Here is a 27,701-nt window from a genome sequence, read left to right on the forward strand (position 1 = left end):
ATTGAGGCTGGCTCTGTGCCAGGAACGGCTGTGTCCTGCGAGCACTCAGTCACCTCTCCAGATGGCTCCCTGTGTGCTTGGCTCATTCTCATCTTCACTTGTCGGAGGAAACTCAGGCTTTTTGTTCTCGCCTGTGGCTGCACAGTACCTGGTGTGGGCATTAGTCATACAACAGGCATATGAGTTATCTTCTACACCAGGGCCTGTCGAGGGTGAAGGGGACGCTAGTATAATGAGGCTGGGATGACAGGGACTGTCCCAGGCAAAATCACACATTACGACTCCTTCAGGAGTTCCCTTTTGGATGGTCACCTAGGTGGTTTCCAGTTCTTCATTATTAAAAATGCTACAGTGACCCAGCCTCCTTGGTCCTTGGTAATCACCTGTATTCTCTTCAAAGGTTTAATTATGAAACAATTAGAAATAAAATATAAAATTCAGGCTGAATTCTTTTATAAAAGTTTAAAGAATTAAGTGAACAAAAACCACATCAGTGAGCATCATACATGAAACTTGGCACGTGGGCAAGTATTCATCTGGGATAAGATGCCTACAGAGGAAATTGCTGGACCCAAGGGCATGAGTGTTTTCCTTGCTGGTGGGGCCTTCCGAGGTGCCCTCCCCTCCTCTGCGGGAGAGTGAGGGCCTGGTTCCCAACCTCGCCAGCACAGGCTGTTAGGGATCTCCTTGGTTTTTGCTAAAAGTCAATACAAGAGGTTGCACATTTGCTGATTTCCTACGAAGCTGAATATCTTCCTGTGTTTATTGGCCAGCGTGTGTCTTGCCTGTTCATACCCTTCCCCATTTTCCTTCTGGGTTAATCTTTCTAATTCGGTTGCAGGAGCTCTTTACACATTCTGAATGCCATTCCTTTGCTATGTCCAACATACATACATACATCCTTTGGCTCCCAGGATGTCACTTGTCTTCACCTAGTTTTATCCTGTCTTCGGTCTGTACTGGCATCTCAAGCTGAGCCTTGAAGCACCAGTTGGATGGGATGGAGAGTTTGGTGGGAGAACTTGGGCCCAAGTGCAGGTGGGGACGAGCACAGCCCCCAGGAGGGGAAGCTAGAGGAGCAGAGGAGCAAGCGCCCGTGGTGCAGACCCTTGAAGGCCAGGTGGGCTTGGCCCGGTCCAGTCAGGTGGTGGAAGGGCAGGAGCCAGGTGAGCTGGGGGTAGGTGGTGGATGTCCCCACCCTCTCTCCTGGTCCTGGCCATTTCCCATACTGACTCTGCTCAATCCTGCCCTTGGAACAGCTTCCGTTCAAGATCTGAAAATCTGCCTGACTCATTTCACAGATAAGAGACTGCAGCTCAGGCAGGTGGAGTCAGCCTAAGTTCCACAGCTGCTGAGGAGCTGATTAGAACCCAGCAGGTCTGACACCAGCCTCCTCCCCCAGGAAGCTCCCCACCCTCCTCCCTCTACCTGTAGTGCACACCCTGAACTGTGCTCCCAGGCCCAGGCCATCTGCCAGCCCCGCTGCTCTGATGACAGGCTCTGCAGGCCTTGCTGGGGACAGCTGGGGCTCAGGCCAGGAAGGATGTCCATGTGGTGAGTCAACACACACAGTGCACAGATGCACACACATGTGCCTGCGTGCACACACTCTCGCATGTGCACACACACGTGTTATTCCCATCCCTTCATCCTTGAACCCACCTGCCCTCCAGCTCCCCCTTTCCGCTGCTCAGGACCCTCTCCCCACTCGCTCCTGCGCCCTCTCCAAATAGGCTGCTCCTGCCACTCATGGCCTTTTGTAAAGGCCCTGTGACCTACAAGTAGCCATGTCCTCTTGACCTGCTGGTGGCACTTGTCCCAGCTGACTACGCCCTCCTCCTTGGGACACCTGGGCTTCCAGGAACCTGGTGTCTGTCTGACTTCCCAGGGCCTCTCCCCTCCTCCTTGCCCCACCCCCTTCCCCACCCCTACGTGCAGGAAGTCCTGGCTCTGGCCTTTGCGCCTCCATTTCTCTGTTTCCCTGGTATCTTCTCTCCACCGTGACCCCCAGTTGTTTATCACCAGCCAGGGCCTCTCCCCCAACCTCCAGTTGCCATGGACGCCCCAACGCAGCTGACAGGTGTATTCCTGAATGCCCCCCCGCCCCCCGCTCCTCCCCATCCTTCCAGGTGCTCAGCCTAACCTGGGAGGCATTCTGGACTGTTCTCTCCCTCACACCCACCCTAGTCGGTCAGAATCCACATAGAATTCGACTGCTTCTTCTCTCCAGAGACCTCCATGCCACCCCTTGGCCCCACCACCCCCTCTCAGAACAGTTGGCTACTGGTGGGCTTCCACCCTCTCCCCCTGCGGCACGTTCTCAGCAGCAAGAAGGAGCCTGAGAAGACCTAAGCCAGCCCATGTGGCTCCTCTGCTCAGAGCCCTCCCTCCCCAGAGTCCTCCCACTGACCGGCAGCATCTTTCTATATCTGCTGCCCCCCATCTCTCTGACCTCACTGGCTGCACCTCCCTACTGGGCACACACACACAGATGCCTGCCCTGCTGGGACAAGCTCTCCCAGGAGGGGAGTATGTCTTCAGTTGGGTCCCAGAGGGAGCATGACAGGGTCAAAGGTCAAACGCATACCTAGAAGGCTGTGCTGGTGAGCAGCCCCTGCCCATGCGGGCCTCAGGGGCCCCCTGCAGGCCTCCTTACTTTTTCTGGGAATTGAGCCACCCTCTCCATCCTCTGCCCAGTCCCTCCCTGCCCTACAACCCTTCACCTCCCCCCCAGGTCCATCCCCCTCCCTGAGGGGAGCTGCCCCTTCCCTCCCTGTTCACACTGTCCCCTGAGCAGCCTCAGACAGCAGCAACCTGGCATATGAAGTGGCTGTGGAGGAGTACGCCCTGCCTGGGCACTGCACAGACTCCACCACGGCCCTCAGGGGACAGGGATGTCACAGCAGCACTGGGAGACCACACGTGCCGGGCACAGGGGAAGACTCCTCAGTGGAGACGACCCGTGACCTAGAGCAGCACGTACCCAGGGGATGAGTCTAAAAGTGACCTTGGGAGGAAAAGGCCGCCTGCTGAGAGTGCCAGCCCACTGGTGCCATGATGGAGAATGTTACAATGTCAGCCGCCACCGTGGGAAAGGCCCAGGGCTGGGTTGGGGGGCAGGACAGACACAGGCCTTCAGATTTTTCCACGTGTTATTTCAACTGGACGGTGGGCTCCCAGGAGTTCACGATTATTATTATTCTTTTGTATGCCTGAAATACAGTAATTCACTAACTTCCAAACCCCCTCCGCCTCTACCTCCAGGTCCTCAGGCCAAACCCAAGGTTCTTGCCTCAGCATTCAAAGCCCTAGGTGACCCGGCCCTTCCCGACTGACCTCTGCAGCCTCCCTCTGCTACTTCCAGACCTTTGCTCCAGCTGTGCCCCAGCCAGGAATGCCTTTCCCCTGCCCCACCTGGTCTTTCTGGCTATGTCCATGTCCACAGGAAGCTTCTAAGCAGTGGAGAAACGATTTGACTTTTAGAAAGAGGCCTTTGGGAAATCCAGCGAGGAGGGAGGAGGGCAAGTGAAGGGGGGGGCAAGGAAGGCATCAAGGGGTAGGGAGAGACCTGCCCACCCTGGCATCTACAGCCGATGCCCTTTCACCCTCATTCCACTGGTAGCCATGGAGACGGCGTGAGGTTGCACTTCCAGCCCTTGAAGAGTAGAAGGGGACAAGAGAGCAGAGTGGCTAGAGCCTTGAGCCACAGGTGGTTCACCTGGGGCACCACCTCCCTAGGATGTCACCCAGAGTCTGGGGGCTCCCAAAGGCCAAATGTCAACACTAGGACCTCCATTCAGTTGGCCCCCCATCATACCCAGAGACATCCAGAACGGGAAAGCTGGGAGAAACTGTGGGGAAACTGAGGCCTAGAGAGGGGAGGAGAGGAAAGCTGAGGTGGGGCAGAGGCAGAGCCTGGATCCCCAGCACAGTGCTCCCTGTACCCCCACCCTGGGGTACCGAGTTGCTGTAAATTTGCCGGTCTCCAGCAGTCCCCCGAGAGGTGTGGTATGGACCTGCAAGGCCACCCTGCACTGACGAGGGGTCTCAGCGTGACCTCTGGAGCTTGCATGTGTGGTGCCCCAAACTTTGGACCCCTTGTGGGGAGGCTGGGGAGACTGGGGCCCAATCCACCACAAATGTCTGAAGAAAAGCAGCAGAAGCACCTGGCCTCCCTCCTGGCTCCTCCGCATTTGGAGGCCACCTCCCTGCGATTTCCCCTCCCGGCGGCCTCCTCATTGGAGACCCCAATTTCCTGGACGGCGAATTGGGGGTCATAATTCCCAGCACTTCGGGTTGAGAAAGTGAAGTGACATCAAGTATGTTTAGCAAAGAGATTGGCACACAGTAGGTGATCATAGATAGCTGTCTGCATCCGTTCATCTATTCCCCGGGAAAGGCAGCCTAGAACAAACACCCCGACCCTGGCCGGGCAGAACGCGGTCGGGATCCGTAGGGGTCACAGGTCATACCCCTTGACCCCACCATGTACAGAAGGGAAAAAGTCCCGGAGGTCTTTCCCAAGGTCACAGACAGTCAGTGCAAAGGGGACCTGAAATACGACGCGTGGGGTGACGACGAAAGTCACGCTCGGCGGGGCCCAGACTCACTGAGCGGCGGCACCGCAGGCGGGGCCCAGACCCCGCTTCCCGGCCCAGGACCCCCGCCGCCCGCCGCCCGGAGGCGGGAGCCTGTCCTCGCCGGCGGCTCAGGTTTCCGGGAGCCCCGCCCCCCGCGCGCCCTCAAGTTTCTCCCAACTTTTCCGCGGGTCCCGCTGGGCGCCCCGCCCGCCGGCGGGTGACGTAACAATGGTGCAGCGCGGCAGCCAATGGGCGGCGGCGGGGGCCGGCAGCGCGGGCCAATGGCGGCGGCGGACGCTCCCGCTGTCCTGCCCGGCCCGGGCCGCACTGCGCCGCCCGCCGCCCGCCCGCCCGCCGCCGGCGCCGGCACCGCCGCCCAGCGACCCGGCCGCGGCGGCTCAGAGCGCGGCTGCGGCGGGCGCGGGCGGCGGCGGCTCCCTCCCGTTCGTCCGCTTTGGGACCTTCGCCTGCGCGCCTACCCGCGGGGGACAGCGCGCGCTCCGGCCTGCAGCGGGGGCGGGGACACCAGGCCCGCGGCCCCGCCGCCCCCCACGGTGAGTCCTCCTTCCTCGGCCGGCCCCGCGCGCAGTCCCCGCCCCAGGCGCTGCCCTCCTGGCTGCCGGGCCCCCTGGGCACACGCACAGGCAGGTGCAGCCCTCGCTGCGCCGGCCACCGGCCCGCAGACACCCTGGCCGCGCCTCCCGTGACCCGCGGCCGCCCATGATCCGGCCGTGCCGCCGGAGGAGAGGAGGGAGCTGGCGGGCGGCCCCGGGCGCGCGGCCCTGCCCTCGGTGGTCCAACCCCGTTCACGGAGCCGCGGCCGTGACTCGTTGCCCAGTGACGTGGGGCGGCCCAACTTTACGTAACCCGCCCGGCGCCCCACGGTGTTCACACAGGGTACACCTGGGGCGCGGAGGCCCAGGCGTGGGGGGTTGCTCCAGCCATGCTGTCCCCCCAAAAGGGCGCTGTGGCTGCAGCCCACCCCTGCCGCGCCCATCTCTGTAACTTAGTTACCCAGTGTGTGTGGACGCAGCCTGTGACCAAGGGCTTACCCTTGCGAGAAAGCTGTGGGGAGCTTGGGCCGGGGCCAGGGGTCAGAGGCCAGGGCTCAGGTTGGGGCTGGGGGCTCAGAGGGCAAAGTCAGGGCTCAAGATGGGCTCCCCGTGGGTTGGGGGTCCACTCACGTCTGGAATGAGCCCCAAATGCGAGGCAGGAGATCTGGGTTCTGGGCCTGGCTCTACCATGACTCGCTGACTGACCTTGGACAAGCTTGTCCCTTGCTGAAAAATGGGATGACAGTACCTACTTCCTCTAATAGTTGGGAAGATCAAGAGAGGTAGCAGACCTGAGGGGATCGGCAGACTGTAAAGTGTTGTCAACACCAGTCTCTAGGTTGACTTTGCCCTCCTGCCTCGTCCCCGGAGCTAGGGATGCTGACATCCAGCAAACGCCATGTGTGGGTGCAAGGCTAGAGCCCCACCCCCAGACTCGCCCTGCTGAGGTCATAGCCTGCATCCCCCGCCCTTTCTTACAGATGAGGAAGCCGAGGCACAGAGAAGGAAAGTGATACACCTCTTTCCTCAGAACCGCGGGATCGCGGTGCAGGAACCAGGTAGGTCTGAGTCTAGAGCTCTGGCCGGCCTGGGGGGAGGCTCTAGGGGCCCCCATGCGAGGTCGGGGGTCAGAGGACAGGATCAAGGTTAGGTGGGGCTGGGGACAGGGAGCTTGAGCTACAGAGAGGATTGAGATGTGGGCCACAGCTTTCCAACCCCACTACCTGGCCTCTTCTCTATTTGGGGTTCGATGCACTTACCGCAGGTGGGAGCAGGAACTCTTCAGGGGTCCCCGGGCTGGAGGGGGTAGAGGGTGGGGTTTCAGTGTGGCCTTGCCAGTGGGTGGAGCTGTGAGGGCAGGGGCAGGGAAGGGCATCTCTAACAGAGGTCTCAGAACAAGACAGTTTCAGGGTGGGAGATCAGGTCCAGCTAGATCAAGGATGTGGGAGGTGTTTCAGGGCCTAGGACAGAAGTGAGCCGTGAGGAGTGACTGGAAGGGCCAGTCGGAGACTGGAGGCAGGTACGAGAATCCTGGACGGGTGGGGCTGGGTGAGGGAGGACGGGAGTCCCCTCTCAGAGCCTCCGTTTCCCAGGTAGAGCCCGGCGAGGGGCGGGGCCGAGGCCTCACTGGGATCCCCTCTGTCCGCAGGTGGTTGGCCACCAGGCCCATGCCCTGAGCCGGGGAGGCGCCCCTCCGCCAGCATGCCGTGGGGCCTTGGGCGGCCGAAGCGGCGCGCGGGTGGAGTCGAGCGCTGGCGCCCGGCGCCAGTGAGCGCAGAAGCAGTGCCGCAAGTCGTCGTTCGCCTTCTACCAGGCGGTGCGGGACCTGCTGCCCGTGTGGCTGCTCGAGGACATGCGCGCCAGCGAGGCCTTCCACTGGGACGAGCGCGGGCGCGCCGCCGCCTACTCGCCGTCCGAGGCGCTGCTCTACGCGCTCGTGCACGATCACCAGGCGTACGCGCACTACCTGCTGGCCACGTTCCCGCGGCGCGCGCTCGCGCCGCCCAGCGCCGGCTTCCGCTGCTGCGCGGCGCCTGGGCGCCGCGTGGCGCTGGCCGTGCGCTACAACCGCGTGGGCATCCTGCGCCGCATCCTGCGCACCGGCGCGACTTCCGGCTGAGGAGCGCGCGTGCTGGACGGCGCGGCTGCAGCCGCGTGGAGGAGGCGGCGGCACGTCGCTGCACGTGGCCTGCGAGCTGGCGCGCCCGAGTGCCTCTTCCTGCTGCTCGGCCACGGCGCCTCGCCCGGCCTGCGCGACGGCGGCGGCGGCCTCACGCCGCTCGAGCTGCTGCTGCGCCAGCTGGGCCGCGACGCCGCGCGGCCCCGCCACCACACCGCTGTCGCTGCCGCTGGGCGCCCGTGGAGCAGCGCCAGCGCCGCCTGCTGCTGCTCGACCTGCTGGCGCTGTACACGCCCGCGGGCGCCGCCGGCCCGGCCCGCCGCGAGCTGCTGGGTGACCGGCCGCGCTGGCAGCGGCTGCTGGGCGAGGACAAGTTCCAGTGGCTGGCGGGCCTGGCGCCGCCCTCGCTCTTCGCGCGCGCCATGCAGGTGCTGGTCACCGCCATCTCGCCTGGCCGCTTCCCCGAGGCCCTGGACGAGCTGCCGCTGCCTCCCTTCCTGCAGCCGCTGGACCTCACGGGCAAGGGCTAGACCACGGGGACACCCTGGGCGCTGGATTTTTGGAGAATACTATTTTTCAGGGCGTTGTACTCAGCACTTTACATATATTGGTCTCTCTACAGCAGAATGTGCCTTGTCTGTCGCCTGCATTGGGGGCTGCAGCAGGGCGGGCATGCGGGCTCCACGCTGCAGGTTTTCTGGGACCGGCTGTGTCGCCTGCATTGGGTGCTGCAGCAGGGCGGGCATGCGGGCTCCACGCTGCAGGTTTTCTGGGACCGGCTGGGCTCAGCGCCCCACCTTCGTGCACCCGAGTGGGGTTCACGGTCAAGCGACTCCTGAGAGCCGGGCCCTGCCCTCAGCTCACTGCCTAGCCCCTGAGAGGAGTGACGACCGGCCTCCCACCTTGATCTAGAGCCTCGGGGAAGGGGTCCCAGAGCACGTGACAGTTAAGCAGGAGTTGGGCCGGTGCAGGGGGTGTGGACTGTCGTGTTCAAGCAGAGGAAGGGCATGTGCAAAGGCTCAGAGGCCAAGAGAAGGCGCCGTGAGGTTCTAGGAGGAGTTCCTCTGCACAGTCAGCATGTAGGCTGGTGTCAGCTCCCCTGTGGGGTTTGGACTGGATCCTGAGGGCCGAGGAGGGCAGGAAGGCCTGCTGTGCTGGATGACCCAGGCTGTGTCTCCTCGCCCGTCCTCCCCTGTCCTCTGCCATCCCAAACTGGCCAGCTGCCCCTCCTTATGTATCACTGTGACTGCCCCCACCAAAGCTAGTCTGGACTTGTCCCTGTGCCCCTTTTGCTCCCCCGCGACGATTAGCAGGCCCATGGTCGGCAGCTCCTACTTCTCTCACCTCTGCCATTGCAGCTGCTGCTGCCTCAGGTCCCTGGCCCCCAGCACTGTTTCCTCCTTGGGTGGGGTTAGATGCACCTTCCTCCAGACCTGCTCTCTGTGCAGCCCCAGGCCTGGGCTCCTCCGTGTGCCTTGGCCTAGCCCCCAGTGGGTGTTAGGTGGTGCCCATGGTGATGGGGCAGCTGCGTCACCCCGTAGGCAAGCCTTCTTGCCCCAGTCAGTAGAGCTGGTTTCGGCAGGAAGGTTCTGAAGGTGGAGGCTTGTTAACAGATGCACCATGGCCCTTCAGGACAAGGGGAGCCTGGCTGACAAGCTGGGTTAGTGCCCTGAGGAGCCTTGGGACCAGGGAGGACTGCCAGGCTGCCCCGCCTGGGAATTCTGCAAGGCCGTGAAATTGAACCCTCGCAGACATGGGCAGCAGGGCTACGATGTACTGCCAGGAGCAGAGGGCTAAAGGTCTGCCCAATGAAGAGTGACTTGCCTGGGTGGCGGCACCCGCTGCCCACCTTGCCCCCAGCGTCCCTGAGGGGAGCATGCCTGGGGGCCAAAGAGGCTTTGGGTGGGGACAGCAGAGTCAGGGGTGGTGGGCCACAGCAGGGGGAGTGGGGGAGGGGCTAGGCAGCAGAAGGTCTTGCCTGGGGGTCCTGGTTCTGGTCTTCACCTGCCACCCACTCTCGGAGTGACTTGGACAAACCCCTGACTTGGGCTTCAGTGTCCCCATCTGTTTTGAAGGGATTTGGGACCATTTCTGAGCTCCCTACCTGCCCTGAAAAGAATGTGACCCCTGTTCCTGGAAAGTGTGGGGTGGGTGGACACAGCCCTGGTGGGGAGGAGGGGAGAATGGAGGGGTGCCCAGTGACTGATCCTAGATTCCAGGCAGAAGTGAGGGCTGCACTTTTCTCCTGCTGTGTCCTTGGCCAGTTAAATAGCCTGTTTGAATCTTGACCCCTGGAGGTGATGGATACTAACATCTCTCCCAGCTCAAAACTTGGGGCATCAGGAGCCCCTGGGTCCTCTAGGAGGTCCCAGGTCCTCATACCAGGGATGCCATTGTGGGGAGAGGGCACATCTCCTTTGGAGGAGATGAAAAGTAGAGACTAGCGTGGCCCCCAGAGCAGCAGGTCGCCGTGGCTCCTGAGAATTGGGCTGGGGAGGTGTCAGGGAACTCTTGGGGCTCAGGTGCCCCCGCAGCTTCTGCCTGGAAAGCCCGGGCACGTAATGGGGGACCTGGGCATGCGGTTCCCTTCATTTCTCCCCAGCCCCAGCTCTGTCCTCCCTGTGGGGTTAGCCCTCCTGGCACAAGGCCCCCTTCACTTCCCCTCTAGACCTACAGCTGCCTCTGGTGACAGAAGCACCTTTGAGCCCCCTGGGCTGGGGATGGGGTGATGCAGGGGTGAGGGAGCTGTCCTGCTTCGGGGCTCCCTGGCAGGCCTTGGAAGGGGGACCCCAAAGAAGTCATTGTCAGACAAGCAGGAGGGTCCAGCCTGGGCACAGGTTCAGGGGAAGGTCTGGGGCCCAAGTGGGTGGCTTGTTTCGGGGGAGAACTAGGAAGCTGCTCTCGGTGGGACTGAACCAAAGCTGTAAGGACTACTATATCATTCACTGGGTGACTTTGGGGCTCATCTGGAGGCCCCCTCGGCCCCTCTGCCTTAGAGGGGTGGGAGGGCAGGAGGAGGGTGGCCAGGGCATTAGCCCCTGATGTCCTCGCTGTGGGTGGGTGGGAGGGGGTCAGGGAGGGTAATGGAGTTCACACTGCTTGGAGCTGCAGGGAAGGCTGAGGAAGCTGAGGCCAGCGTCAGCCCGGTGGGGGCAGAGTGGGGCCTGATTCCTGTCACATCTCCCACTAAGTCTCTGGGTCAGGGCACCCTAGGCGTCAGTGAGGCAGAGGACCTACAGAACCTGTGCAGGGCAGATAAGCAGATCCTCCGTGTTATCTGGTGGCCACTGCCGGCCAGAGTGAGGGTGGGGCCCAGCATTTGTCTTATCGTCTTCTGGGCCCTTCAGCCCCAGGAAGGGCAGTGAGGGCGTGGGGCTGCCCCATTACCATCGTCAGCCTGGCAATGAGCACGGAGGACTGGGGAGGGCTGGAGCCACCAGCCCAGCCTGGGCATCCCCATCCCTTTGCAGACAGCGACTCAGCTCTCGGCCATGGGCAGATGGCCTTGATGGCTTCTCAAAGGCAGCTGTTCTCAAAGGCCTGCCCGGAGGAAGGCCCACTTTTCTCTGGGGTGAACTATGTTGGTTCATTTGTTCAGTTCATTCATTCCACCAATCTAAGGAAACCCTGACTCCGGCCAGTACAGCCCCCCACGCCCACGCAGGGGCTCAGTGAACCCCAACCTGTTAGAGCTTGGGGGCCAGAATCTCTGTAGCCCCGACACCTGTTGGGGACAGTGAGGGATGGGCCACACCTCCCCAAGGTATTGTGACCTCATGCCCAGAGCCTGAGAGGGACACTATAGGACAGCACTTGCTGTCGGGTGGCCTGGGAAAGGTGGCCATGAGGGCAGGGGAGCAAGGGCCCCACTCTGCCCCTCCTCTGGCCATGGTGACATGACCCTGAGCTGGCCTCGCTGGCCTCCTCAAGTGCTAACCTCATCCCAGTGGTACCTCAATTTCCCTGCTCTGATTTTCCCCGTCCTCCTGATTGCTTTACCAACTTTAAAATACTGTATTGGGAGCAGTTTCCTAAGTTACCCCAAATCCTGTTCAGAGCAAGGATGCTTCCTGGAAGTGGGGAAGGAAGGAAACCAGCGTAGTCAGGAAGGCTGTGCAGTATTTGAGCCTCTGCTTCCGGAGATGTGAGTGGCAACAGAGCCCGGCCCCCAAGGTGCCTGGTTTGGGCCTGCCGCATTTGGCACTTGAGGCATAACCGACACACAGTAAATGCACAGGCTGTAAGTGTGTAGTTTGAAGAGTTATGACAAATGTCTACACATGTGTAACCACCACCTCAATCAAGAGAGAAGTGAAAACAGAGATTTCTGTCTTCCATGATTTTTAGAAAGAATTTCTGTGTATAGAATTCATGCCTGTGGGAGAACCCTCGGATTGTGCAGGGAAAGCCAGGGCAGGGTGGGCAGGCCCTGCCACGGACACACTAACCATCCTGCTCGTCCCCCACTTGCGGCTCCCACATAAAGGGGCCAGCTACCTGCCGTCACCCCACCACCCAGACAACCACTGTGAGCATTTTGGTGTATTTTTTTTCCAGTTTTTTCTATGCACATAATATGTATTAATTTTTTTTTCTATGCACATTTCTTACATACATGAAATCAAATCACACAATTTAGTATTTTTAAACTTACTGTAGTGAAACATTTTCCTACATTGTAAAACCCTTTGTAAGTATGATTTCTAAGCAGTCTTTGGCATTTATTTTGTGAGCTTTGATTCAGCTAGTGTTGATACCATAAAGAGTTAACGTTAGAGAGGACTGAATTTTTAAAATGTGAATTTTATTTATTTTTGGAATAAATAGTACATTTACGTGGCTCAAAATTCAGAAGCTACAAAAAGGTATATACTACAGGGAACCACTGACGCGCTGCTTGTGTAGTGAACTTGTTTCTTTCTGCCCCTCCTGTGCCCCCTGGAATTAGGAAAAATTTCAAACCCACCAAAAGGTAGACGAGTACAATGAATACATTTGCATTACCTTCCTCTCCCTCTCTCTCCCATATACGATCTGCTACCAAACCACATTAACAATATCACACACACCCAGGAAATTTCACACTGACACAGTAAGATGATGTGACAGACTGCCCAGAGCACATTTCCTCCAGGAGTACACATGCTTTTTGACAGCTGCATACTATTTTATCCGAGAATGTCCCCAAATGCCAGTTGTTTTTAGTGTTTCACAATTACAAACGAGGTTTTTCCCTCATTTAGGATTTGTTCTTGAGGACAGGTCTCTGGAAGTGGATGCTGGGTTTGAAGGCTTTAGGGCTGCTGCTGGACTGCCAGAGGCTTTCCCAGAGGGGCTGTGCCAACAGGAGGCTCCCCCTGCTGCCTCAGCACCCCTGCCCTGGGTACTGGGGTGTTCATTACGTGGTGCCCTTCCACGTCCTCTGTCCATACACGTGTCTTAGCTGTTCCTCCTACTGGGGTGCACATGTTCTAAGGTATATATTCAACATCAGCATCACATTTGTTGCAATTATTTCCCCCTTTTAATTTTATGTGGGGTTTTTAATTTACAGCATTTTTACATTTTGAAGAAATCAAATCTATATACTTATTCTCCTCTGTGGCTTTTCTCATCGCTTTTAAATTTAGAAACCCCTTGCCATCCAGAAATCAGTTTTCCCACCCAGTTTTAAGATTCTTCAATCCATTTAATATTTATTTTGCCCAAATAACTAAGCAGTTGTGCACGTCAGTTGTGAAATCACCCTGCGACGCCTTCCTCACGCTACCTCCTCGTGGGCCTTGTTGGGCTGCTCGACGTCACTGGCCCTTCCACCCACGCCATACTTCCTTCGCTGGCCGTCATCACTCTTGGCGCTTCTCATCTGTTTCTCCTTACCGGGACAGTGAGGCGGCATCAGACAGCGCAGGTCTGGAGTTCCAAAGAGCTGAGTTCCAGTCCTAGCGCTCCCTGTGTGACCTTGAGCAAGTTACTTAACATCTCTGAGTCTCCCCAGGGGCTAACAGTACTCACCTCGAGGGGCGCTAACGAGGATGTGAAGCTGTACGTGTGTGACCCTAGGAGCACGTCTGGCACAGTCAAGGGGCGTTCGTGGGCACGAACATTGTTTTGTGAATTCCTCCCTGCCTCCCCCCAACAAAAAAAATCCCAGTGGGGATTCTGACAAACTGAGTTAAACCCATCAATTCCTTTGGGAAGGACCGGTGTCTCTGCATGATGTATTTAGTCTTCCATCAGGAATGTCGAACCTGTCTTCCCTGATTCCAACGTTCTCTGCTGTCTTCTGTAAAGCTCGGCCATTTCTTGCTCAGGCCGCTTCCTGGTACATGACATGTCCCACTGCTGTGAGGAACGTGGTCTCTTCCCACGTGTTGGTTTCAGTAGCACAATTCCGGTGTCTGGTTTTGTTTCTTGGACGGAGACTTAGACGCAGGGGTTTGAACCCATCCAGAGCCGGGCCTCCATAAGGAGACAGCCCTCCCTGCGCTCCGCCTGACATTAGGGTGTCCTTCCCAGGGGCTACCGGGAGGTCCGTCTACCTCTGGAGTGACCATTCCCCCAGGACGGCCACCCTGGGCAACCTGGTGCAGATTTACACAGTGACCAGGTCACAGGTCACGTCCGCCTGCACGCTCCTAGCAGTAGGCTGGGTTGGTGAACACCGTCAGCAGTTTTCTAGCACAGGCAGGAACACTGGCCTCCACAAGTGCCCCCTAAGGGCACCTTCTCACGTCAAACATCAGACTCCACGAGGTTTGGAAAAGTCTAGTTTATTGCACTGTCTCAAAGCACAACTAAAAATGAAACCAGAAAGTAAACTGTACAAAGCACTGAAGCTAAAAGTCATTTAAAAGTATCAAACTAGACTTGGGTTTAATTGCACTAAAGTCCCATGGGATTAGGAGAGCTTTGCCATCGAGGGGGGCCGGGCAAGGCACAACAGACGAGGGAGAGGAGCCACGGCCAGCCTGGGGCGGCCTCTGCTGTCACCAAACTTTTAAAAAAAGGATTCTATAAAAGTGAAGTGTGAAGTAAGATCCGGGATTTCAGCATCTCGTCCTCATTTAGACCTGGAAAACCTCCATCTTCATGGCTGGCTGGGTCCTATCAGAGAACATATTTTATCGCTCTTCACCTGTAGCCTGGGGGCTCCCGGACACTCACTCAGTAGAAAACAGGCCTCCAGTACCGGGCCCAGGGCCAAAAGCAGGCTAAAAAAAGCATCGGGGCTGGAGTCCTGCCTCGTGCAGCCCCCAGGAGGGAGGGGCGGGCTCAGGGTGGGATGCGTGGCTGGGCTGCTGAGTCCTAGAGCTCAGATGCCAGCGAGCAGAGTGGGCACTGCAGGCTGACCCCAAGGGCTGACATCTGATGTGGCCACAGCAACTGACCACAGCAGGCACCAGGTCCAACCTTCTGGGGGTATCAACCCAAACACCCCACTGACAGTGCCGGGCTCTGTCTTGGAGCCAGCCGGCAGTTCCCATGACTGCCCTGCACGTCGAGGACATGCAGGGGGCTGCCCGCCCTCTCTGAAGCTGCAGCCGAGGACAGTGCAGGCTCAGGATGAACCATGCAAGGAGTGTAAGGCCTTCCACTGATTTCAGAAAATACACTTCTCTTTTAAATTTGTAAGATTCGATTTCAAATGAGGTATCTTATGCAGGTTTATAATACAACAAACAAAAAAGGCAATAATTAGTAGATTCATCCTCTGAGGATGCTTCTGGTTTTTCTGATGTCCACCAGCATGAGTTAATATCCCTCTAAAGACACATCTCAGCTGGCTAACGCGGCTACGCTCCCCCACATCTGACCGCGCCTTCCTGTGCCGTCCTGGCCTCGATACACGCGCACACTTCCATAGCCTTTCATCCACTGGCCTTTATTATTTGGGCTGACGTGTGCCAGCGAGCGTGCCCCGGCCTATGAGTGGGCAGGGAGGGCACAGTGTGGCCTGTGTGTTGTATGCGTGTGTGTTCTCTGTCCTGGCACAGCCCAGTGCCTCACCTCTTAAACACGGCCTCGGTTTCCCATCTGGGCTGTCTAGCATGGAATGTGTGCTGGAACCTGCGTCTCTGAGAGAGGGGGTGGAGAGACGCTGTGATGGAGATGAAGCCATCATGGAAGACGTTCAGTGGTTGGAAGGCACTGACCTTCAGCTCCATTTGGCCTTGGGGCTACTAACGGGGCTGCCTGCGGGAGCTCACAGGCATGTCCCCGACCTGGCTGTGACTCGTCCTGCCCACAGGAGGCTCCCCGCGTCATCCTCCACAACAGGACCTGGAGGGGTCAGTGATGAGAACATGAGCACAGCACAGGGGTAACTGTAGTGCATGCAACTGGCAGCAGCCACTGTCCCCACTTGGAGATGACCTCATAAGAGTTCAGAGGCACTGCTGCTACAGCAACGGATCACTCGGTAAGGCTGTGAGTTCGGGAATGAGACGGAAACAAATATGGATTAAAGCAAGTGTGGGTGTCCAACCTGGCCAGACGTGTCTGGACAAGAGTTGATGAGGCATGTCTAGGAGCGAGCGACTCAGAAACCGACTGTGTCCACCACATAAGTCTCCGCTTCCTCCTTCCTGGGCGACTCCACCCAAGAGCTCTTTCAGATGACCTCCCACTCATCCTCCAGGTCCTCGGGGTGGGGGGTGGTGGCGTGGCCGCTTTGGGCACCGTGCGAGTGGCTGAAAGTCCTTGTCAGCCGCTGGAGGAGGTAGCCGGGGGGGCCCACGGCCCACAGCTCATCTGACGAGGTCACTGCAGGGACAACAGCCAGCCACACTTGTTAATCACCCAGCTCAGGGTGGGGCACAGGTGGAGTCAGGAGCCTGGGTCCACATCTGGATGAGCACTTTCTAGCTGTGGGGCCCTGGACACACCACCCCCACTCTGTGCCTGTTTCCTCTGCTTTAAAGTGGGCTCCCCAGCACCCTGTCTTCTTCCTGGGAGCTGAGTTCCCTCCCTCAGGTGTGACCCTGGGATGGGCTCCTCCAGGGAGGGCCTTGCCCTCGCTCTCATTTGGGAGAGGGAGCCCAGTGGGAGCAGCCTCATGTGAGAGCCCCTTTAACGTGGTCCTCGGGAGCCCTGAGAACCCCAAGGAGAGCCACGCAGCCTCGAGCTGCGGCACCTGCCTGTGAAACACGTCACGTTTCCGGGAATTTTCTTCCAGTAGTCTCCGGCGGGGTTTTTGTCAGTGACGCCATACCGTCGGGCGAGATCACCGTTGGGGCAGCGGGCCCATATGGTCCTGGTGCTCAGTGCCAGCTGGCAGGCCTGCAACCCTGCAGGCAAACAGGGCGTCCATCTGTCCTCAGACCCCAGCTGTAGACAGGACAGACTACCCCTTCCTACAAGCCTGCTCTCTCCTGACACTGCCCGTCAACCAGAGCGTCCCTGCAGTGACAGTGCCCTGCACTGGCTGGGCTTGGAGTGGGAGCTGAGGGAAGAGATGCCCCATTGGCAGGGCTGACAGAGACGCCAAGAGCCCAAGGCCAAAGAACAGGAGGGTCCGGGCAGCATGGAAACAATCATCCCACAAAACCCCAAGGACAGGGGCTGGCTGTCATTATACAATCCTGGGTCCCTCAGACAAGGATTGCTTAGTTAGACACTTGCTTGTCACCTCCCTCATAGAGCAGCAGACAGAAGACAGCCCTGGGTGGGACAGCCGTGGCTGCTGTGTGGAAGACACGCTGCTTGGCAGACAGTGCCCCTGTGATCACGGCGCCCGGCCAGCCCGTGGGAGTGGACGGCCACGATGTGCTTGCTCATCTCTACCTGGCACGTGCTCCCAGTCGGTCCCCACTGGCATCTCCTCAGTGATTCCAGTTCGGACGTGCACATTCCACCTGCTGTCGAGCGCCCACAGCATCTGGTCGTTGGGGCTGGAATGGACGCTGACCAAGGTGACCCCGGCAGGCTGGAAGCAGGAAGGGACTTTCCTCAGGGAAGGAGGTGGGGGGGCCGTTATTTTTGGAGAGGAAGGACGGGAGGTTTGGAGAACTGAGGACGTGTCAGCTACCACGCACAGCAGCCCACAGCAGCCTGACGTGGGACGGGAGGCACAGCAGGTGCGGGGGGCCCAGGGGGAAGCGGAGGGGACCCTCCTGCCCTCCAAGCACAGTCTCACAGGGAGAAGGACGCCAGTCAGACCATCCTGCAGCATCAGGCAAACCCACACTGAGCAACCTCCCACCACACAAGGAGCCCCGACTAGACTCTTCGGCGGCCGCACGTCCTGAGGGACAGAGGCGGAGATGGGTCAGATTACAGGAGGAGGAAGGGATGGGAGAAGCACATGGGATCCAGGGCTGGGACGGGCGCACTGCTGTAAAGGGCAATAACAGAGGAGTGTCATGTCACCGTCCATGTCCCCCCGACGGCAGCAGCTCAGGAAGGGAAGGCCGGCTCTGGGGCAACACTGGCTGAAGGATCCAGGGCGGAGGGTCTGGCCTCTGAGGGTCTCAGAAGTACGAACACAGGCATGTGCTCACAGCAGGTGAATCTGGGTGAAGGGTCTGCAGGAGGTTATTGAAATATGCCTGCAAGTTTTCTGTTAGTCTCAAGTTTTTTCTAATAAAAAGCTTAATTTTGAAAATTACAGAAATAAAAATTGTTGTTGCTGTTGTGAGTGTTGTGACAGAGGGTGAGGGGGGAGAAGGCATGTCGACTGGCTACGAGCTCAGTCAGAGGAGGGTGGGTGGCAGAGGCCTATTCAAAGGCCCAGGGAGAGGGCGAGGCGAGAGTCAGGGGAGGTCACTCTGCTGCTCTAAGACAGGAGGATGACTCCCTTCTTTCTGGGTCCCTCAACAGTCACACTAGATCCTACGGCCAATAAACAGGCAGAAGCCTGGCCCTCAGTGGCCTCATGACCAACAACAGCTCTGAGAACAAGGGCAACATTTAACTCCTGCGATGTCCTTGTCCCTCTGTAGGCCCCGTGCCCGTGAGGGGAACATCCAGAGGCACCCACCTGGACTGGCCCAGGCCCACCCCTGGGCCCTGACACCCAGTGGGAGGACTCCTGCTCAAGCGGTCCTCCTGTCTGTCCCCTTGGGCAGGTGATGGCCCCTGCTGAGTCAGTCTCCTGCCCCCGGGTGGGGCTAACACTGGCTGCCCAGGCCATGTGAGAATCAAATGAAACCCAGGCCGGAGCAGCCTCGCGGGGGTGGGCACAATGCTGGCTCGCCCTGCCCTACTCCTTGGTCAGCCCTTGTCCACACTTGACGTTTCCTGGTCCCCTGTCCACTTTTCATAGGACAAGAGTAAGCCCCTTCAATGTCCTATATGCCATCCACTAACCAGCTCTGGTTTGTCCCAAGTCTGCTGCCCCTCAGCCAGACGAGGCCTCCGTGCCTGCAGGGGCAGAGCTGGCTGGAGGGTCTGAGCCTCTGGTCACTGACAGTGCTGAGGAGCGACCAAAACCCTAGCGTCTGGCTGTCCGCTCCCTATGGACCGATGCTGCCCATTTTTCTGAACCTCACAGTGGTCCCTTTTATATTTCTGGGTCTCCGGGCCCTGCCTTCTTGGTCTGCCTCAACTGGACCCGATGTCAGTCACCCAGTGGACACTGGGTGGCTCCCTCACAGCCGACATGCCTCTCTTGCTCTGTGCTTCCCTCTTCTTGGCTGTGGTGAACGCGGTCACATTAGATGCCTCACACCCAGGCCGCATCCACATGGTGAGCTTCCTGGTACGATGCTGACCTCACACACCTGTGGGGACCAGCTACCAGGCACTCTTGGGGCACCTCGGGCAGAGGGGGCTCACCTTGCTCCCCCTGCCCCATCGAGGTGGTCGGGAACTCCAGACCTTCATGAGCACTCACCACCCCGCCCACACTTCTCATTCACCAGCAGCTCTGGGCAGGGGCTTCCTAACTGTTGGCTGAATTAATGAATGGATAAAAGACCCTCCTGGGAGGGAGGGGGCACCAAGGCCCCAGCACCACAGCTGGAGGTCAATCAATCAGATGCTCTTGGCTGAAGGGAGGGCAGGGGACACAGAGGATAGCAAGGAGGAAGGGCAGCAGCCACCCTTGAGAGCATGGTCACCGGCTAGTTATCACCGCTGGGAGACCCAGACCAGCGTCTGCCTCGTCTAAACAATTTCCAGTGTTTTCAGAGCTGGAGAAACCTAAGACCACTGCTGGCATGCTTCCAGGGATGGGAACTTACTGTCTCCCCTCCAAACCTGGGCCTTACTCTGGCTGCTAGAAATTTCTCCTTACACTGAGCTTACAGTGCAATTTGAGCAGCCACATGCTCTTGGCCTTGCAGCAGGGGCCGTCTGTCCATTTGTAATGTTTCAAGAGAGATACAGAGAACAAGCGTCCCTCAAAGGTCCTGTTAGCAGCAAAGGGCTCTTTCCTCAGCTGCATGTGAGAGGGAACCCTGCTCTGCTCATCAGGCCTGCAGTCACCCATCCAGATGCCAGGCACGGGGGAATCTTGGGGAGCTGGGCAGACGAGGCCTGACTCCTGCAGTACTGCTGAAGGATAATTTCAGATAATCACAGGTGCTATCAAGAAATAAGACAATGTTCATCACAGCATTATTCACAATAGCCAAGACTTGGAAGCAACCTATGTGCCCAGGGACAGATGAAGGGATAAAGAAGATGTGGTATATATGTAAAATGGAATACTACTCAGCCATAAAAAAGAGAAAATCATGCCATTTGTGACAACATGGATGGACCTTGAGGGTATTATGCTAAGCGCAATAAGTCAGATGGAGAAAGAAAATACTGTATGACTTCACTCATATGTAGAAGATTAACAAACAAACAAACACACAATATGCAGAACAGATTGGTGGTTACCAGAGGGGAATGGGGTTGGGGGAGAGCAAAAGGGGTAAAGGGACTCATGTGTACAGTGACAGATGGCCACAAAAGTAGACTTTTGGTGGTGAACACGATGCAGCCTATACAGAAGTCAAAATATAATGATGTACACCAGAAATTTATACAATGTTATAAACCAATGTTACTTCAATAAAAAATACATATATATTTTAAAAAATAATAAATAAGATGAGCAACCATGATGGGGGAGGTGGGTGGTGAGGTGGCTAGTGACAGCGGACGGCCAGGTGAGGAGACGGCACTAGGGCTGAGGCCTGAAGGACACAGGGCAGCTGAGGGGTGAGGGGCCAGGCATGCGTGAGGCTCAGCAGGAAGTGAGTGTGCTGGGGACTGGGGAGGATTTATTCTACGAGCTGTTAGTGGCCATGCTACCAAATCAGCCCCAGTGGAGGGCCAGGCGGCCAAGATGCCAGGCTTGGCAGAAGCCCGGACAACGGTCACAGGCATAAATCATAGCAGCATTTGAAACCCCGAGTCACCTCCAAGAGTCAACCACCAGACGTGCAGGTGAGCTCAGAGGGAGCACTGCAGCCCTACCCATTCCACATCGTCTGGGTGGCCGGGTGGGCGGCTGCAGGGCTATGGGCGGGGAGTGCACTCAGGAGGGACCACACATAGAGCCACAGAGGGTGTCTGGGCCTCCCCCGTGTTTGGGGATTTATATTTACCTCATTCCCCTCTGGGCAATAAACACACCTGTTTAGTTTTAATCCAAACTTATTTGGCACAGAACCTCCTTTACATGTATTACACCTATTTCCATCCCATGGGCCAGGGGTTCCAAGGTGCACATTTTGGCAAGTGCTGCTTTAGGCCAAGCAGAGAGCACAGGGCTGTGTCCTCAAAGCACTGGGAGAGGCCCCTCATGCCCCCATGCATGCCTGAGCCCCACTGTGTGTCGGCACCATGCCCGGGACGCCGCGGTGCGTGTCTGAGAGAGATGCAGCCAGAACTCACAGGCTCTCTCAACTAAGGAGCATCCTAAATCCTTCTCAAGTAATAAGATAAATACCAAAAGTGTCCTTTGCTTACAAATGACTCGTGTGACTGCGAATTCTTCAGCCTCATTGAGACACGGGGTCTGTGGCCTTCCCCTGGAGTCTGGCCTGTGACTTCTTTGACCAATAGAACATGGCAGAAGCAAATGGTTGGCAGGGCCGAGCCTGGTCTTCAGAGCAGGGCAGTACCGGCTCCTGCTCTCAGAGCCTGAGCCGTGTGAAAAGTCTGCAGATGTGCAGGCCACATGGAGGGGAGAGGCGTGCACAGGCCCGCCGAGGCCCCAGACATGGTGGAGCAGAGAGGTGCCGTCCATGCTGGACTCTGTCCGCATTCCTAACCCACAGTCCTGAGATGTAACAATAACGAACTGCTGTTTGAAGCCACTAACTTTGGGGCAGTGTGTTGTGAACAAGCAGAACAACGGAAAAACAGAGAAAGCTGTAATGGGGCTGGAGGATGGAGAAGAAAGAAGTGGAGAACATGACGCAGAGAGAGCGAGAGACGGTGGATGGAGGAACCCTTGGAGGAAGGGGCGGGCAGCAGAGGAGGGCAAGGAGGAAGAGAATGGCCTCCCACGGCCAGGGCAGGAGACAGGTGCTGTGCCCCTTCTCTCTCCTCTCCATCCTTGGGCTTCTATGATCTCCTAGATGTCTCTGAACTTAGGAAACCCTCGGCTCCCCTGCCCCACTGCCTGGTTTGGGCACGTCCCAGCCTGCCGACATCGCCCTCCCCTAGTCTCCAACCTTGCCGTGTCCACCTCCTCATCAGCCCTTCTCAGGATGAGGTGGGACCCACCTTCCTGCCTGCAGCACTCCCACGTCTCCCTCCTGCCAACAGAATACGTGGAAATTCCTCAGTGTGGCCCAGCTCAGCCCCAGGGTCCATGTCTCCTCTGTGCCTTGGTCCACCATTCTCTTCCTAGCATGCACTCCTTCGTTCACCTGGCCAGCTTTGACTCAGCCTGCATGACCCCAGTCAGGTCACCTCCTCACAAAGCTCCCGGCCCGGTGAGGGCCCCGATGCCCGGGGACACCTGCTTGGTCTGAGTTCCCTGAAGGCAGAGGCCATGTCTGTTCATTTCTGGGGATGCTAAGAAGCGCTGGATGAACACATGGCTCCTGCTTCCCTCTGAAATGTCGCCCTAGCCCAGCTCTTCACTTGCTCTCGTCCAATAAAAGGAGAACTTTTTATTGAAGGATCACATATATTCAAAAAGGTACACAAATCCTAAGTGTACAGCTGGCTGGGTCTTTGTAATCTGAGCACACCTGTGAACTGCACCCAGAGCAGGAAACAGACCATGGGCAGCAGCCCAGGCCCTCCTGTGCACCCCCTTACCACACTCCCTGCTCTCCAGACCCCACACTAGAGACTGCAATATCCGGACTTGAACCTCACTTGGACGGAGCACACGGCACAGAGGCTTCATTCTGAAAGAGGAAATGGCACTCCCCACCTGGAGCCCTCCCAGAGGCTAGAGGCCTGCCTGCAGGGCAGCCCAGGGAAGGCCACGGGGAGAAAAGGACGAAAGCCAGCTCTCAAAGGACAGAAGAGCAGAAGTGGCCAGAATAAAAGCATACAGGGATACTGATAACTGCACATCCTTATACACATATCTTACAAAGTATATCATCTTGCCACATTTCCCAGACTGGGTTACTTGGAACACTATGCTACCCCCACTGGCAGTGTTCATGCCGAGCTCTCTGATCAGCTGTCTCCTGAACACCTCCATCTGGAGCCTCAAAATCATTTGTTCCACAAACACTGAGCACCTTCCATCCCCCAGGCCCGGTGCTGGGCGCGGGGGAAACCTCCACTGCAAACAAACCACACATCTACACCCTCAGGAGCATCCATTCCACTGGGAGGGCTGGGCTGGGTACAAACACACCAATGCTGTATTGTGTAACAGGGAGAGGGGCTAGGAGAACACTGGGGGGCGGCGAGAGGGATGGGGGGCTGGGCCGGTTCCCTGACCCTGACACCCAGGGAAGGCACACCAGGCAGGTCCAGCAAGTGCAGAGCTGGAGGCTGGCGCAGGTTTGGGAGCAGCAGGGAGGCAGGGGAGGCGGCAGCCCAGTGAGCAGGCGGGGAGAGGTCAGAGGGCTGCAGGGCCATAGTGTCGCTGCAGGCTGAGGTTAGAAGTGGGATTTCATGCTGAGTGAGTTGGGAAGCCATTAGAAGACTTTGCAAACAGGAATGACACGAACTGACACTGGCTGCTGTGCGGACAGACCTCAGGAAGGCCTGGGCAGAACAGGAGCCCCATTCTGGAGGCTGGTGCAGTAATCCAGGTGAGAGACGGTGGGGGTGGGGTGGGGGGTGAAGGACCTAAGAGGAGGTTTGGAACGTGGAGCCCACGGGATCCGCGGAAGGATGGGCAAAGTCAGGCCGGGGCAGGGCTGCTCTGCTTGACTCTGGATCCCTTCACGGGGGCGCCAGGCCTCCGGGAGTGCTCAGCACACTGTGGTTGATAAACAGAAACACGAGCACAAGGAACAGCTGAACCAGAGACAGGAAAGACAGGGATATGCCTTGGGTGAAATAAACTGCTGTTCTCTTCAAGAGAACAACAAATGCTTGAAAAGCTAGCAAAATGGGGGGTTGCACTGCTAACTGCCCTCTTGGCTGAGTGGGTGGGTAATGAGGAGGCCTGGTCTGCCGCCAGCCTGGCCTGCCAGGGCCCTGGGCACGCCACGTGAGGGTCATGAGAGATGCCTGCAGGGACGGACAGACCAGGCAGGGCTGGACATCTGCCAGCAATTATCTTTTGTTAGGTCAGAAACAACGAAAATCACTGAAACTAAAAGCAAATGACTTCATCATCTTTCTCTAGAGAAGACGGCTTATTACAGGTCTCAGGGTAATTCCCAGCGGGAAGCAGTACAGGATCCTGGGGGCAGGGAATTCCGCTCTGCGTGTTTACTTAAAATAAGCAGTACCAGGTCCTGCTGTGCGTAACCCACGGCAAGGCTGCGCTCCGTCTTGTCACTGTGACTCGACTGATTAGCAGACTCAGCAGACCTGTGCCATATTTATTTATGAATTCAGGGTTTTTTGTAACCGTCACCTTAGGATTACTTTTTTGTTCAGTGACTACCATTTATTGTTTTGAAAATCACTGATGTAAGTAGAGATGCCGCCACTAAAACAGACTGCATTCCTCTCGGGCCTTCTTCTGAAGGCGAAGGAGAGCTTCTGCCCGAGCCCCGGGCCATGTAAGAGGGGCTCACTCATCTCCCTGTCGGCACCAGGAGTCGGGGGCTGAGCGTGCCCTCATTAAATGACAAACCCCAGCCTGCCAGAGGCTTTCAGACAGAGCGGGCGTTGCTTGGGTCCTAGCAACCTGATGGTGAACAAACAAGCTCCCACCCAAAATGCCCTATCTTTCCACAGGCTCGTCAGGGAAACGGGAAACAAAACAACTAAGAAGGAACTGTAAAAAGCGATTTTAAGGGCACTTACTGTTAATACTTTTATTTATTTCTACCTTGCTTCCAATATAAACTTCTTTACTTAAAAAACATCTGGCTTATATCATTTTGTGCTCTGCTCAGTTCACAACATCCAAGGCCTGTCACCACCCGTCACAGCTGTGATTCCCACACGGGTTGCTCACGCCACCACCCAGAGGGCTTTGCAAAACAAAGCCCCGGGCCTGCATCAGGTGTTCTCATGAGGGCCCAGGCCTCAGCAGCTGAAATGCCCTGTCGGTCAATCTGATGTACAGTCATGGCTGGGTCGGGTAGGGGGGGTGGGAGGGGGGCAGTTTGAAAACATCTAACTGATCGGGTAATAGAGAAGTGGTAAGCAGGATGGATGGACAGTGGTATCAAATGTTACCCAGAGGTCAGGAGGAATACAAAATGAGGTCATTAGCACCCCCTGGAGACCTGGGGAGGGGAGAGGCAGCCGGGGCCAGGGAAACCAGACTGCAAAGGGCTAAGAGGTGAGAAGAGAACAAAGCTGCTATGGGTCTATGGGTCTGCTCTGACAAGTCCGCAGGCTCCGGGAGAGGGACAGGATGGCACAGGAGGAAGTAGAAGGCCAGGGGCAAGGGTTGTTAAGTCTCCAAGAGAGCAAGAGGGACAAGTGATGCCCTGGTGCCACTGGGGAGAGGGCAGGGAGGGGAGCGGAGGCCTCGGGGCCTGGGCCCAGCTCCACCTAAAGGAGTAGAGGGCTTTTTCTTTAGAGACAGTCTTGTCACAGGAAGGGGAGGAGACAGCACAGAAGAGTTGTAGGCACCCCCTCCCCACGAGCCCCACATGCTCCCACCATCCTCTGGGACACTGGAGTCATGGCCCTGAGGATAGCACTGTGTCTTCCCCAGGTGTCTTAGTCACCTTTGTTTCCTGAAGGACAATCAAACAGGAGGCCCCGAAGAATGTTTGTGAGGTGGGAAAGGAAGTTTCAGAAACTCTCACTGACTGGTACTTGCCAACCTGCCACTCAGCTGCCTACCCATTCATTCATCCATCATCCACCTACCATCACTCATCCCAGCCACCCGTCACCTCCTCATCACCCATCCACACACCATCCACCCACCTACCCACTCACACCTCCACCATCCTCCTATCAACCACCGACCCACCATCCATCCACCCACCCAACAGATATTTACTTGAGCATCCACCAGATGCCAGACGCTGTACCAGGTGCTAGGAATCAATTTTGCTGGCTCCTGGATTTTAAAGTGGTGAGAGATACGATGTTAATAAAACAGTCACACAAAGAAATGTAAGACTCAGCAGGTAAGAGCTACAAAGGTGAAGAACAAGGTGCTCTGAGAGCGTATAACCAGGAGATCACACCACAAGGTCAGGGAAGGCTGCCTTAGGAACTGACGGCTAAACCGAGACCAAAGAATGGACAAGAACGAACCAGGAGAAGACGACAGGGAAGAGTGTGCCAGATGGAGTAAGAGCACACGCAAAGGAGGGAGCATGGTGGCACGAGGGGATGACAGGACACCAGGCGGCTGGAGTGGGAAGGGCAGGGCAGTGCTACACAAGGTTTGTCTCCCCAGGAAATTGCAGGAAGGTCTGCTGGGGTCCAGGGCTCTGAGATGGAAGGTGTTCAGAGAGAGAGGTTTGGAAAGCTACTCAATGGAAGATGGTAAGAAACAAAATGCAGTGTACAAAAGGCTCCCCAGCCGAACTGAGGACTTGGTAGAGGTCAGACAGGCACACCATGCTGGCCTCTGGGAGGAAAGGGGTTAAGTTGGAGGCAGTGTGGAAAAGACAGGCACCTGCCTAGGATGATAAGGCAGCAAAGGGCTCCACAGGTGTCACCCACTCTCTGCCACCCACCCCAAGAGCTCCTGAACATGGCCCAAGCAACACTGCTTTACAAATGTCAACTGGAACAAGTCCCAATGACCTTACTGCCAGCGGCAAGCAGGGCCAAAATGCCAAGAGGGGGGAAAACAGGAAGAGGTCTGTGAAGATGCTCCACACGTGCACAGGCCATTTTCAAACTAGGAAACCTGCTCTTGCTGAATCCAGATCCCTCCAGAGGGAAGGTGAGTAAGACCAGGTCCCGCGGTTCTTAAACCTTAGAGTCCCCAGGGCTCATGATGTGGAAGACTTGTTAAAATAGAATGTTCCTGAGCTCAGGGCCAGCCCTTCTGCATCAGACTTTGAGGCTGGGGCCCAGAAATGACATTTTAAACAAGCACCCCAGGGCCGGCCCCATGGCTTAGCGGTTAAGTGCACACGCTCCACTGCTGGCGGCCCGGGTTTGGATCCCGGGCGCGCACCAACGCACCACTTCTCCGGCCATGCTGAGGCCGCGTCCCACATTCAGCAACTAGAAGGATGTGCAACTATGACATACAACTATCTACTGGGGCTTTGGGGGAAAAAATAAATAAAATTAAAAAAAAAAAAAAAATGAACAAGCACCCCAGGTGATTCTGATTCAGGAGGTCTGTGGGCTACCTTTTGAGAAACAATGGCCTACCCTTCGGCCAAGAAGTAAGCAAGGCAATACCACTCAAAGGGGCCTACAGATTTCAGTGCAATCTCTATCAAAATTCCAGCTGGTCTTTTTGTGGAAATGAAAAAGCTGATCCTAAACTCACATGGAATTGCAAGGGACCCTGAATGGCCAAAACAATCTTGAAAAAGAACAAATTTGGAAGACCTACACTTCCTGATTTCAAAACCACTACGAAGCTACAGTGTGATACTGGCATAAGGACAGACATATAAATCAGTGGAATAGAATTGAGGGTCCAGAAATAAATCCATACAGTCAAGTGATTTTTCAACAAGGCTGCCAAGATCATTCAATGAGAAAAGAACAGTCTTTTCAACAAATGGTGCTGGAAAAACTCAACAGCACACATGCAAAACAATGAAGTTGGACCCTTACCTTATACCATATACAAAATTAACTCGAAATGGATCAAAAATAAATGTAAGAGCTAAATCTGGCAATGGTTTCTTAGGTATGACACCAAAGGCACAAGCAACAAAAAGAGAAAATATAAATTGGATTTCATAAAAATTAAAAACTTTTGCACATAAAAGGACACTATAAAGAAAATAAAAAGACAACCCACAG

At 56.8% G+C, this 27,701-nt stretch overlaps 2 protein-coding genes and 1 non-coding gene across 6 annotated transcripts in view; 2 read left to right on the plus strand and 1 right to left on the minus strand.

Annotated features, from left to right (window-relative positions):
• The first annotated feature begins 4,984 nt into the window (after positions 1-4,984).
• Positions 4,985-6,858, plus strand: LOC106802454 (uncharacterized). Its single transcript, XR_015556004.1, has 3 exons — positions 4,985-5,134; positions 6,115-6,192; positions 6,783-6,858. It is a non-coding gene; the product is annotated as an uncharacterized LOC106802454 (transcript).
• Positions 6,859-6,905: 47 nt separating this feature from the next.
• Positions 6,906-7,880, plus strand: ANKRD9 (ankyrin repeat domain 9; the record flags this gene model as incomplete). The annotated part of the gene is given in 5 exon segments (XM_087448544.1): positions 6,906-7,233; positions 7,236-7,294; positions 7,297-7,333; positions 7,336-7,446; positions 7,449-7,880. Coding segments are annotated over 5 exon segments (870 nt in total), but the record flags the coding sequence as incomplete, so codon positions are not given.
• Positions 7,881-12,040: 4,160 nt separating this feature from the next.
• Positions 12,041-27,701, minus strand: part of TECPR2 (tectonin beta-propeller repeat containing 2) — a 104,253-nt gene continuing 88,592 nt past the window's right edge. For all 4 annotated transcript variants that reach the window (XM_004434274.3, XM_087447911.1, XM_087447909.1 and 1 more), the window contains 3 exons: positions 17,040-17,181; positions 16,394-16,543; positions 12,041-16,019 (listed from right to left, as the gene is read on the minus strand). In XM_004434274.3, the coding sequence (XP_004434331.1) occupies positions 15,868-16,019; positions 16,394-16,543; positions 17,040-17,181 (444 nt within the window). In that variant the 3' untranslated portion in view covers positions 12,041-15,867. The remainder of the gene's footprint in view (positions 16,020-16,393; positions 16,544-17,039; positions 17,182-27,701) is intronic.

This window comes from Ceratotherium simum, chromosome 24 (assembly GCF_057802395.1).
Source record: "Ceratotherium simum simum isolate JZ-2026a chromosome 24, ASM5780239v1, whole genome shotgun sequence".
Lineage (NCBI taxonomy): Eukaryota > Metazoa > Chordata > Mammalia > Perissodactyla > Rhinocerotidae > Ceratotherium > Ceratotherium simum.